Genomic DNA, 11,584 nt, shown 5'->3' with positions numbered 1-11,584 from the left:
TAAAAATCTTAGCGGAATGGGTCTGAGCATTATAGTCGAACCTTACGTGGCTGAGCATTGTCACCTGATGCCCACGTGGAGCCAATAGCTGCTGAGTCGTCGGACCAATACTAGCCTGGAAAGCAACCGCACAACCCAACCACTGCTAATGAGTTGCACGACTCAATGTTTATTCTCGGCGGATGATCCATCGTGACCCGGTACAATTCATGCAAAATTGCATTGTGAGTATCTCCTCATATTGTGCCGGTCCTTCCCGGTGGATTATGCCCCACTAGGTTCTTGCGCGCAATTGTGCATAATCAATTTTCCATGAAGTCCAGTCCCCCACGCACCTTCTCTCCCAATTTTCCACGAAGACCCTAAATGGCTGGATATTTTAGTTGAGGTCAAAGTTGTTCTTAGGTTGCTAGTGTATCAACAGTTCAACAAATATTAATATTATTGGATCGGTTCGGTGTTATTTTGGCATAATTTCAAACACAGACTTATGCATATAAATAGTTTCGGGAGCAAAAATGTCAATAAGCCATTAGCTAATAGCTAAGCCATAGGAACCGTGCAAATCCTGTTGACAAATTAATGAGGGGCAAAAGTGGGGTAGTTGTGTCTTTTATTGAAAGGTACGAGTACCCTTGTGCTAACCCCCCTCACTTTCCTCAGACTATATCCTCAACCTCACTCCCAACAACCAGTTCACAATCCCACGAGCCCACCACCATTCTCTCTCTCTCTCAGTATATAAATCTGCTTTTCTTATGTTACTCGCTTATTCTGTTTCATTGTAATTCCCAAGTTCGTGTTCCTTATCTTTATAGCATCTCTCTCTCTCGCACTTAACAAACCCCAGAGCCATCACAAAAACAAACCATGACCAATTCCTCAAAAGACCGACACGTCGCCGTTTTGCCATTCCCATTCTCCACACACGCCGCCCCAATCCTCAGCATCATCCGCCGCCTCGCCTCTGCCGCTCCCAACGTCACTTTCTCCTTCTTCAGCACTCCTCAATCCATCCAAACCCTGTTCCCATCCGAAAATCGCGAAAACAACATAAGACCTCACGCCACATCGGACGGCGTTCCCGAGGGGTTCGTGTTCTCAGGGAAGCACCATGAAGACATCAACTTGTTCCTGGCGGCAGGGAAGGAGAGCTTTGAGGCCGGGATGAAGGCGGCTGAGGAGGAGACCGGGCGGAGGATTGATTGTGTGGTGTCGGATGCGTTTATGTGGTTCTCATGCGAGTTGGCAGAGGAGATGGGGGTGCCGTGGGTCGCGCTGTGGACGTCGGGGGCATGCTCACTTGCGGCTCATTGTTATACTGATCTTATCAGGGAAACTGTTGGAATGCATGGTAAGTAATTTCCGGTTGATAATTGGGTGTAAGCTATAAACATAATTAACCAAGGTTTAAAATATGAAGTAGCTAGCTAGTGATCGTGGTATAACAGTATCGGAAGTGTCAAACGATACGCAGTAGAAATCGGTTGTCACGGTTGTCGATCTCAAAATCGTTTTTTTGAAAAAAAAAAACTTGTTCATCTCCTAAATTACATGCAAGGGTCAAGTATATATCAGTTGTCAACCGGTTCATGAATTAAAACCGGACTGACACTTAACGGAAAAACGGCCCATACACTTGCGATTTTGCATTATATCAGGATGCAATGGTATCGGAAGGGACAAAAGGTTTATGTCATTACATACCACCTGCTAGGTGGTGCCCCGGGCACCACATAGCTTTTGCTGCTTGACTACTCACTCGGTTCCAATTTATCGGTCTCTTTTGGAGATCTCAACTTATTAGGAAATATCATATTTTTTTCCCTTCTACGTTTCAAAATAGCATCATTGCATGTGCTTAATTTCAAAAAGTAAGGGTAAAAGAGTAAACTCACTGCTTCTTTCCCCTGACTTTTCAACTGGGACAATAATTTTAGAACAATAAAACCAAAAAGGGGACGGAGTGAGTATTCTTTTCTAATCTTTGGTTCAAGACATTATCTAACTCTAAAACTACCTCAGAGATGTTGCTTCATTTATTTAGCTCATTTAACGATTCAATAAGAGGAATAGTATGATACATGACAACAAAATATGAAATGGTCCAAGAAACTGGAATGAACGGTTTAGATTCACATCTTTCATGGACCCTTTCATGTTTTGTTTTCTGAACCATTCATTCGAATTTCATGGACCCTTTCATGTTTTGTTTTCATGTACTCTAACACTTGTGATTCAATAATTGATGGACTACTTCTTGATACACACAGATACTGCTGGACGCGAAGACGAAATCGTGAAATTCGTCCCGGGATTTTCGGAGGTACGACTCGGGGACTTGCCCAGCGGAGTCGTGTATGGAAACTTAGAATCACCCTTCTCAATGATGCTATACAAAATGGGCCAGGTTTTGCACAAAGCGACCGCAGTTGCCATAAACTCCTTCGACGAACTGGAACCTGAACCCATGAAAGTTCTCGCGTCGAAGTTTCAGAAGCTCCTCACCTGTGGCCCGTTCAACTCGATATCACCACTGCCGTCGTCCAACTTGGATGAGTACGGGTGTATCCCGTGGTTGGACCGGCGTAAAGCAGCTTCAGTGGCGTACATCGGCTTTGGATCTGTGGCTACACCGCCACCGGTTGAGGTAGTGTACTAAAATTAAGCTTGAACTCTTAAAATGTACAATTATATATATAACGTTGTAATTTATTTTGAACAGCTAGCGGCGTTAGCTGAAGCACTAGAAGCTAGAAGCACACCGTTTCTCTGGTCTCTCAGAGACAATTTCAAACAACATCTACCGGAAGGATTCCTGAAGAGAACAAGTGAGCTAGGGAAAATAGTGCCGTGGGCGCCTCAGGTGCAAGTTTTAGAGCATCGCTCAGTCGGGGTTTTCTTAACCCACTGCGGCTGGAATTCGGTGATGGAGAGCGTCGAGGCCGGCGTGCCAATCATCGGTAGGCCGTTCTTCGGGGATCAACAGGTGGACGCGTGGATGGTGGAGAATGTGTGGAAGATTGGGGTGAGGGTGGAGGGTGGAGTCTTCACAGAAGGTAGCACAATGTCTGCCCTTGAACTGGTTTTGTCCCATGAGAAGGGGAAGGAATTGAGGGAGCAAGTTGGAAAGTACAAAGAGTTTGCTTTGAAGGCTTTTGGACCCAAAGGGAGATCGACTCAAAATTTGAACACATTGATGGACATAGTAGCAGGGTACGACCTTTAGAAATGCTTGGAATTACTAGTATCTTGCAACTAGTATTAAAATATGGGATTTTGCTTTGTTATAAATGCCGTTTTATTGTTCACTAATGGAGCAATTTTCCTTTTGGGAAAAGTGACTTTCGCGGCTACAGACCGGAAAAATTTTCAGTGTCGGTGGGTATCACGTGGTGCTCGTTCAGAGCATTCGAGCTGTTTATTGCGTTTTTGGACGGCTCAAATTTGGAGAAAGAAAAAGGAAAGAGAGTGTTGGGATGAGAGGAGAGAGAGTTTCAATCTGAGTCGTGTATTAAATGGTCCGAATGTGCCGAACGGGTACCACGAGGGATATACCCGCCCGGGACCGAAAAATTTCTCATAGGTCCATGGCAATGGTAAAATTTACACATCAGATCACTCGGAGCAGGGGTAGTATTTATTTTCAACTAAACTAAGAGCAGATAAGTTAACAAATTAAGTTAATAAGCGAAACGAGCATCCAAGTAGATTAGCAAATTAAGTATTAGGCCCCCTTTGGCCTAATTTTTTGGCAACTTTTTGGTGCGTTTGTTTTTTTATTGTATAATTCTTACGAGATATGGTTCAAACTTTGACATTGCATTGCTTGTCTCGATAAGATATTGATACTTTTTCTATTTCTCTCATCGAGGCGAACGATGTGATGTTAAAAGTAGAACGGAATCTAGTGAGAATTAAGAGAGAAGAACCAAAAAGAGCTTGCCAAAAAGTCGCCAAAATTTGGGCCAAATGAAGCCTAAATAAATAAGTAAAATAGGCAAACTAAACGAACCCATGGAGATTAATGTCTCATTGCTTGAGCCCTTAATACGGGGTGCGTTAAGGACAACATGTGTGTTGGGCCGATTCGGGCCGTCCATGCTCGGCAATGGACAACTCATATTGTATCTCAGCTGAACAGCAATAGACGATCGAGATCTGTTCGGTCAAGATGCAATCTGAGTCATTCATTGCTGAGCACGGACGACCCGGATTGGCCCATCACGCATGCTGTCCGGCACCCCCAATTTACTAATATCTTTGCATTGAGAGTTCATGTCGGATACAACATAGCAAGCTGATTGCAAATCTCCAGATTATTCTTTCTTAGCTGATTGCAAGGTTACATTATTTTCTGGGAGCTCCCAATTGCAATTTCGAAAAACATAGCCTTAACTTGATCTGTCGCTTGTTCATGCCCTGAAAATAACACACACACTCGTGTTATTTAGAACCTCGATAACATACGATGAACCTTATCGCATAGATTCTGAATTTCAAAAAGGAAGGCAAGATAAGTTTAACACTAGGGAATATGCATTATATAGCTTACACTTCCAACTCGGCTCGTATGGTTCTTTGCCCAGGATACGCGATCTTGTTGAAAGCCTCCTTGGAGAGGGAAATACTGAAAGATGATGATGGGCATTCACTTGATGAACATAGACCAACAATCTTAACGGTTACGAAATTAGTACCATCCCCTCGGCAAGTGGTTGTGTTCAATCCTTCAACGCATCGAACGTAGAACTTCTTCCCGCATTCGTACCCCTTCCTGTAAAACTCTTCTCCAATTTTTGCGATCATTGTGCCTTGATCCACATTGCCATAGCATGAAGATGCTGCAAAAAACAGAGTTACGCGATTCATGGGTTACGGCATTGGAAAGTCGACGAAGGACCTACATGGAGAAAATACATTAACTGTGTCCCATATCCAGAAACATAACCGAATTTATTCTCTAAAATTTGGCATGTGGACCTAGTGGTTACTAATTCATGGTAACGGTATCGTCTGATTCTTGAGATTTCTTTCTTTAATCTATCGAAAAACACGTCCTGTAAAAATTAGAATAACCAAAATTTATACATTCGCTTTTTAAACTTGACTCCCCCTCGAGGCCAAATCCTAACTACGTACCTCACTTAAAGAACGCAGGCTTATATGACCGCGGATGTTTTATTCTTGTTAATCACTTGCACATATGTATGTATGTATGTATGTATGTATATTTATTTGGGTTCGGTATATATATGTAACCACTTACGGATATATTTTGTGTAGTATGTTGCACGGGCCGTGAATGCGGACCCAAATGAGATTAGGCTCGTTACTGTGATGACCATGAGCACAAATCGGATCAAACTGCCCATCTTTGTTGTTGCACCGATATAGACAACACACTGAATATCTCTATACCTTGGAACCCTTTTGGGAGTTTATTGTGATCAATGAAAATTTTAGTGGTTTTAGCTCTCTTTTATAGCCCAAGTTCTCCCGTCCAGAAGGTTCAAGTAGAGAGAGGAGAGAAACTGAAATTTTACTAGGCTGAGCACGACATCCTCGCATGTGGTTCTGTGCTCATTGCTCTTTGTATTGCTCAGTGGATCCCTCACAATTCACCTTAAATCTTGCTTTCAACTGCTCAAGCTCTCAAATTATTTTTCCACCATTGGATGCAAAATAAGAATCAAAATCAAATTATTAAAATCAGAATCAGAATCAAATCCTTGGTTGACTCTCTCTCTCTCTCATCAAAATTTAGCAAAATCTTCCCAAGATTTTGCTTCTGATTTTTGAAGGTTTCCCGACATGATTTTACCCAAGTAACCCTGCGCAAAAGGACAAAAAAGCAAGAAACTAAGAAGGAAAAAGGACATAGAGGAAAATGGTAAAAAGTCGAAAAACCCATTAAAGTAAAATTTTAAAAATCGCTATAGTACATGAACATTAGCTCACTGTAGCAGCAAAAAGTCGAGATGGCCCCTGACCTCTAGCCTTGAGGCTCCCCAATCAGGGTGCTCAAATGGGAATCTTGGGGCAAAAAGTGGTGGTCGCTTACATGCCTAAAAAAGGCCAATCCTCCTTTAGGCAAGCAAGCATGGATTACCTCACGGAATCGATAGTCTCAGTTAAATGATATTTCTTTCCTGCATGCTATGATTTAACATTTTGTAATGGGTTAATCTTCATCTTTAGAAAACATGGGATCATCTTATCCAATGTGCTTTTTAATAACCCAGGGGTCTGTGCTAGCTTTCAAATTAGAGATGGTAAAAATGAAAAGGATGAGAGAGGTCCTCCTTACAATTCGCATAACAATTAGCGAAAGTTCGAAAAGGAAAAGGGAGGGCGGGACGTGAGAGAATGTAGATGGTTGACGTTAAACTTTTCATAATTTTGTCTCTCTTGTTTTTTGAAACTATAAGCACACGTCATGTGTATTACACGTGCTTAGTATGTGGCGCAAATAGGTAAATAGATTGATTCGGTGAAATAATCTTCTTGCTTGCAAGCATAGTAAATTGGATACCACCATTTTGCTTTCCACAGAGGAACATGTACATCATTTTGTTATCAGGTTCAATTTGGATAATTGTTAAACTTGCAATCTTTTCTTGGCTATTTCTAACAGGGTTAATTTCTTTTGTTTTGCATTGAGTGGTTCTCTTTCTTTTTGGGGGCTCCTCATTGGACTTTTGGCAATCAAACTCCATTTTACATCAGTTGGGAGGAAACTTCATTTCAAGACTTCAGAAAAACAGAGGATATGGACCATCGTAATTCTAGTTGTTTGCGCGAGTTGGAATTTCCCTTGAGAGGAAGGGGTGCAAAACAAAAATAGCTAACGTATCTTTATGGGTGGCTGGACTCTTTTTCATAAACGGGTCAAACATGTGTTATATTGTGTAATTGAATCACATTTAGATAGTTGGTAACACAAACATATTGTAGTCATATCACCAAGTTCGGTTTTCTTTTTGTATAGATAAAAGGATGTTTGTGAAGAAATTTCTTAGTTTTATTTTGAAGATATTAATCAATTATGGAAGACAAGATTTCGTGAGGAAAAAAAAAAATTGTTTGTTTTCTTTCGGTTTGGGTTGTAGGTTGACTTCTTGTTCCCGTTGTAACCTCTTGGAGCTCGAGTGGCAACTAATTTGTCATGGGGGTTGGGTATCCACCTCATTGGGATGCTTCCCTCATCGTGATGCTATTTTGTTTTTGTTCCTTTTAACTACTCTCTCTCTCTCTCTCCAAAGGATTTTACACCCTAATGGGCAGCGAGAGGGGAGGGATTTATCCCCCTTGTGGGTTTTTTTCCTCTCCCGATCCTAGATTTGGGAGGTTTCCTCTCCTTCCTCCATCACCCCCATCCTCCTCCTCTCCCGACCACCATACGCCGCCCCTCCTCTGCCTCTTCTGCCGCTTAGTCCGACAGTTGTTGGAGGTTGTGTTTTGCAGTTCGTGGCCGCGGGAGGCGAGTTTTTGTGGTCGAGGTCGCCGGGGTCTTGACGGAGACATAGCCTTGGCCTCGAGATGGCCTGTGTTGGTGTGGCTCGTAGTTAACTCAGCATGACTCGGTCTAGGTCCATATGCTGGAGTCCTTGTGGAAGTTACCAGGAGATTGGTGTGTATTTTTCTGTGTGTGGTTTTAGTTTTGTAAGCGTAGTGTCCTCCTTGTGGAAGATTCTAGGAGATTGGTGAGTACTTTCTTTGTGTGAGTTTAGTTTTGTGAAGAGTATTGGTAATGGCGTGGCTCATTGCTTTGTTTGTAAGGGTTATGGATGATCAGTTGTTCCTATTTGGAAAGTCTATCGACCGTTGTGGGCCGTTGATAAAGGATGGATGTACTCTCATGTTATTCATGGTTATCCTTTTGGGAAGAAAAAGAAATTACTTTTCACTGTCCAAAAAAAAATCTAACAAAGCTTAGCGGAGTTCTAGGATATGGAAGCTAGGCCCATGCCAATCCCAAAGGGCGTCTAGAACAATTAGCAGCATAACATACAGTCATTCAAATTCAAGATTGAAATTGCAAATCAGATAGCATAAAATGAAAAACAGAAAATCTATGCCCACCATTCAAAATTCACCACTCTTCTCTTTTGCTCTCAATTTCACTGTCCAAAAGTGTTTTGGACGGTCAATATTTGAAGAGTTTTTCTCTTCGCTGGAAGAGTTTTTTAAAATCCGGACCATTTATTGCCGAGACAGACGATGAGATATTGAGCGGTGAAACAGAGCAGTGGGCGTAGAACCGCTGAAAAAGGGAGAATATTCAACATTCACAAGTAAATTAAGGCTGTTTTCCATCAACAGCAACTAGAATCTGGTCTCGCTCAAAGTATTATATTTGATCAGGGGAGAATTTTCACCCTTTTGAGACTAGTCACTGTTGTAGAATAAAGTGTTGGGTAGATGCTTGGCCCTTTTCTTTTTTTTAATTTTCTAATGTGTTTTATTAAAGTGTGCATGCATGAATTGCTTATGTACACGTGAGTAAATTCAGGGGTTTTATTTTTTATTTTTCGAAGAAGAATAGATACATGCGGTTGATACCAAGTTACTGTGATAATTTTTAGGGAACACGTTATCATAACACATCATCTAATCGTTAATCTATAGTCATCGGTCTAATATGATTATATAGTCCACATAAAATGAAATACCAGATGATTAACTTAACACATCGACTAGGACATACAATAATTGTGCACATCATAATCGAGATGTTGATCATGGTCAACGGAAAACATGAGAAATCTTATATCATGACCAGGGTTAAGCATAAAGCTCTGTCGACATACTGATTCTAATATAAAGGTTTTTTCAATCGCAAATTGTTTAGATAAGGTTGTAATTAGCCAAATTCCTTGCTCTTGTTTCAGTTCAAGAAGTCCTCGATCTCCAACCAGAAGTTACGGCTGTTTTTTTTTTTTTTTTTTTTTTTGCGAGTATATAATTTTACTCGTAATTTTTCTTCTGTTTGTATATTTTCAAACTGTCGTAATGTTGTGATGTAGATAAGATGGGCAAAACCCCTTAAGTCGTAGGCCGTTGACCACTAACGTAACTTAAATAAAATTGAGAATCTCATACATTGACTTTCTCTAAGGTAATTAAATAGTTAAAAACATGTGTAATAATCCTAATATTCTCTCCATCCTAAAAGGACCATAAAAATATGTTAATTAATTTACCTGATGTGGATAGAAAAAATTTCGGCGTTTTACAGCTAGATTAGTCGGTATTGACCATAACATTCCTAATTTGGTCAAAACTTGTAATAAAACAATAAATTAGCATATCCAGCTCATGTAGAAAGTCAATCAGCAATTCAAGAAGCGCAATAATACCTACACCAGAATAACCTTACAATTGCTCTTTGCCATATATTAATTCTTAATTCTTTGTTACAGTAAAAGAGTTCTTGGAACCTTCTCTTAATTAAAGTTAGTAGTAATACACTTTACAATGCAAAAACCTACACCGGTCAAGTATTATGCCTGTAAAAATCATGTTTTTTTTTTTTTTGAAAGACGAAAAGAATTTTACTAATCTCTGAAATTGTTACAAAGATTAATAGAGACAAGGAATTATGACATCATATCCCTAACCCGAGACCCATCAAGGTTACAAAGGAAAAAATAATCCTATACTCATCTGAGACCTAAATCCGAGGTTAGGAAGAAACCAATCAAGAGAACACCAATGGGACAACCCCACTCCTATTAGAGACAGGCCCTGCACCCATTGGGACAAACTCATTCCTAATGGGCCAAGCCCAAAAGCGGAAAAACCTAAGTTGAGGTAAACTTTTGAGAGTATACGGTATGTATCCCTTGAAGTATATCGAAATTAAAGTAAACTTTTGTTTTCATGTTGTGAATTTTTATGCAAATGTTTGGAACTTTTATGCAGGGGTTATGAATCTAAGGCAATTCAAAAGGGTGCATGCATTTTTCATCCCTAAGTCAAACAGAGCACGAGCGCGAACAACGCAAATGAGGGAGTAAGAGCGCAAGAGCATCAATTCTAAAAAAGATTATAATTGGGTGAGCCTAGTGCCAATATTTAAATTAAACTCCCTCCGTCCCAGATTTCTTGTTTATATTTGGTCATTCTTGTCATTTGGAAATTACTTATACATGTGTCTTGGCTCAAAAGCCCTACTTGATACAAAATAAACAAGTGATATTTTGCATGCCCTATATGGCCTCCCAATTAGAAACTTGATAAAAAATATATCGAGAGAAAGAGAGACCAATTATAGACCACAGAAATTGAGACACAGTAAAAAGTCAGAGGGAAAAGAAAAACTACATCCAATGATGATTGAATGAGTCCAAAACCAGGACAGCCAATTGTAACACAAAGGGCATTCCAGTTGTAACACGTACTCATAGGGGCAAAAGCAAGCCTGAAGTCAGTCATCCAAATCCAGCATCGATCACCAAAAAGAATTCATATATATATATATATGGCCGGCCTCCCAATATTATTAATTTATTATTACCCATGCATGCATGGCTTTAGACTGAAAATGATTTTAAAAAAACACACTGAGAATTTTGTGCAAGTCCGATCCCAACTCGATCAAGAGACAGAAATGATGCCAATGGATATGAATCTTATGTGGGTTTTGATCAATTATTGCATGCCGAAAGGGAATTTTCAAACAAAGGAGGATCGGAAGAATATTTGAATTTTGCAATTGATGTACGTGCATCGGGAGGAATTGATTCTTTAAATGGAAAATTGCCCAATCAGCTGGGATCGAGCGAGCAATATTATGAGCCCATCGACTCAGGGAGGTTTATTTGCCAGTAAAGTGGAGGTGCTAGCTAGCAGTCTTACGTACATTGCATATGTCACCTGTTACGTTTTCTGTAATTGTTGTTTTGCTTTTAGTCATTTCTCTTGATCATCACTTCGATGAACTTTGCCAAGCACCTAACCAATTGAGTCAACTTAAACCCCGTTCTGCTAAGGGCATCTCTAGCAGACAACATTAAGGGCTTAGTTTGCTCAAAACTAGCTGACTCGGAACCTAGATCATGAACTTTGCCAAGCACATAATAACCATCATATATAGACATGAAATGGTGATAAAAATCAAATGAGATATTCTCCTTTCAGTTCTACTAATTTTCGTCGTTTCTAGGAAAACATAATTCCTCTGTACCCAAATTTTTTTTTTAACGGAAAAAAAAAAAGAATTTACGGATGGTTTTAAGAAATGAACTAAAATTATGAAACACAGAGAGTAGAATATCTCATGTGCACATACCTGTGACAACATTTCAGATACAAACTTTCCTGCATAACACCTTACCCAATTGGCCACAGAAGAAAAGAGAATCAAACTTGAAAGGGGGAAAAAAACTTTTCTCTCAAATAATGCAGGGAGAATCATGTAAAGAAGGCACCATCTGATTTTGCTTAGAAACGACGGGCAAAGCTTTGCTACAGTCGTGATTTTTTCGATCATGTAAAGTTGACATCTTCTAGCGTTTGCATACACTAATATGACATAACAATTTCAAATTAGTATTTGGTATTGCATATAACAATAGAT

General features: G+C 40.0%; 2 protein-coding genes across 2 annotated transcripts; one reads left to right on the top strand and one right to left on the bottom strand.

Moving 5' to 3' along the window:
- The first annotated feature begins 772 nt into the window (after nt 1–772).
- LOC131333970 (anthocyanidin 3-O-galactosyltransferase 3GT6) lies at nt 773–3,311 on the top strand. The gene is made up of 3 exons (XM_058368822.1): nt 773–1,354; nt 2,274–2,650; nt 2,726–3,311. Exons 1-3 carry the CDS (start codon nt 871–873, stop codon nt 3,227–3,229), a joined length of 1,365 nt encoding a protein of 454 aa, XP_058224805.1. The 5' UTR covers nt 773–870; the 3' UTR covers nt 3,230–3,311.
- Nucleotides 3,312–4,301: 990 nt separating this feature from the next.
- LOC131334017 (EG45-like domain containing protein) lies at nt 4,302–5,600 on the bottom strand. Its single transcript, XM_058368883.1, has 3 exons — nt 5,270–5,600; nt 4,556–4,844; nt 4,302–4,422 (listed from the first exon to the last, which is right to left on the bottom strand). The coding sequence occupies exons 1-3, from the start codon at nt 5,373–5,375 to the stop codon at nt 4,416–4,418; spliced, it is 402 nt and encodes a 133-aa protein (XP_058224866.1). The 5' UTR covers nt 5,376–5,600; the 3' UTR covers nt 4,302–4,415.
- Nucleotides 5,601–11,584: the final 5,984 nt, after the last annotated feature.

This window comes from Rhododendron vialii, chromosome 1a (assembly GCF_030253575.1).
Source record: "Rhododendron vialii isolate Sample 1 chromosome 1a, ASM3025357v1".
NCBI lineage: Eukaryota > Viridiplantae > Streptophyta > Magnoliopsida > Ericales > Ericaceae > Rhododendron > Rhododendron vialii.
The sequence above is the reverse complement of the archived record's forward strand: the minus strand, read 5'-3'. Positions and strand labels throughout refer to the sequence as shown.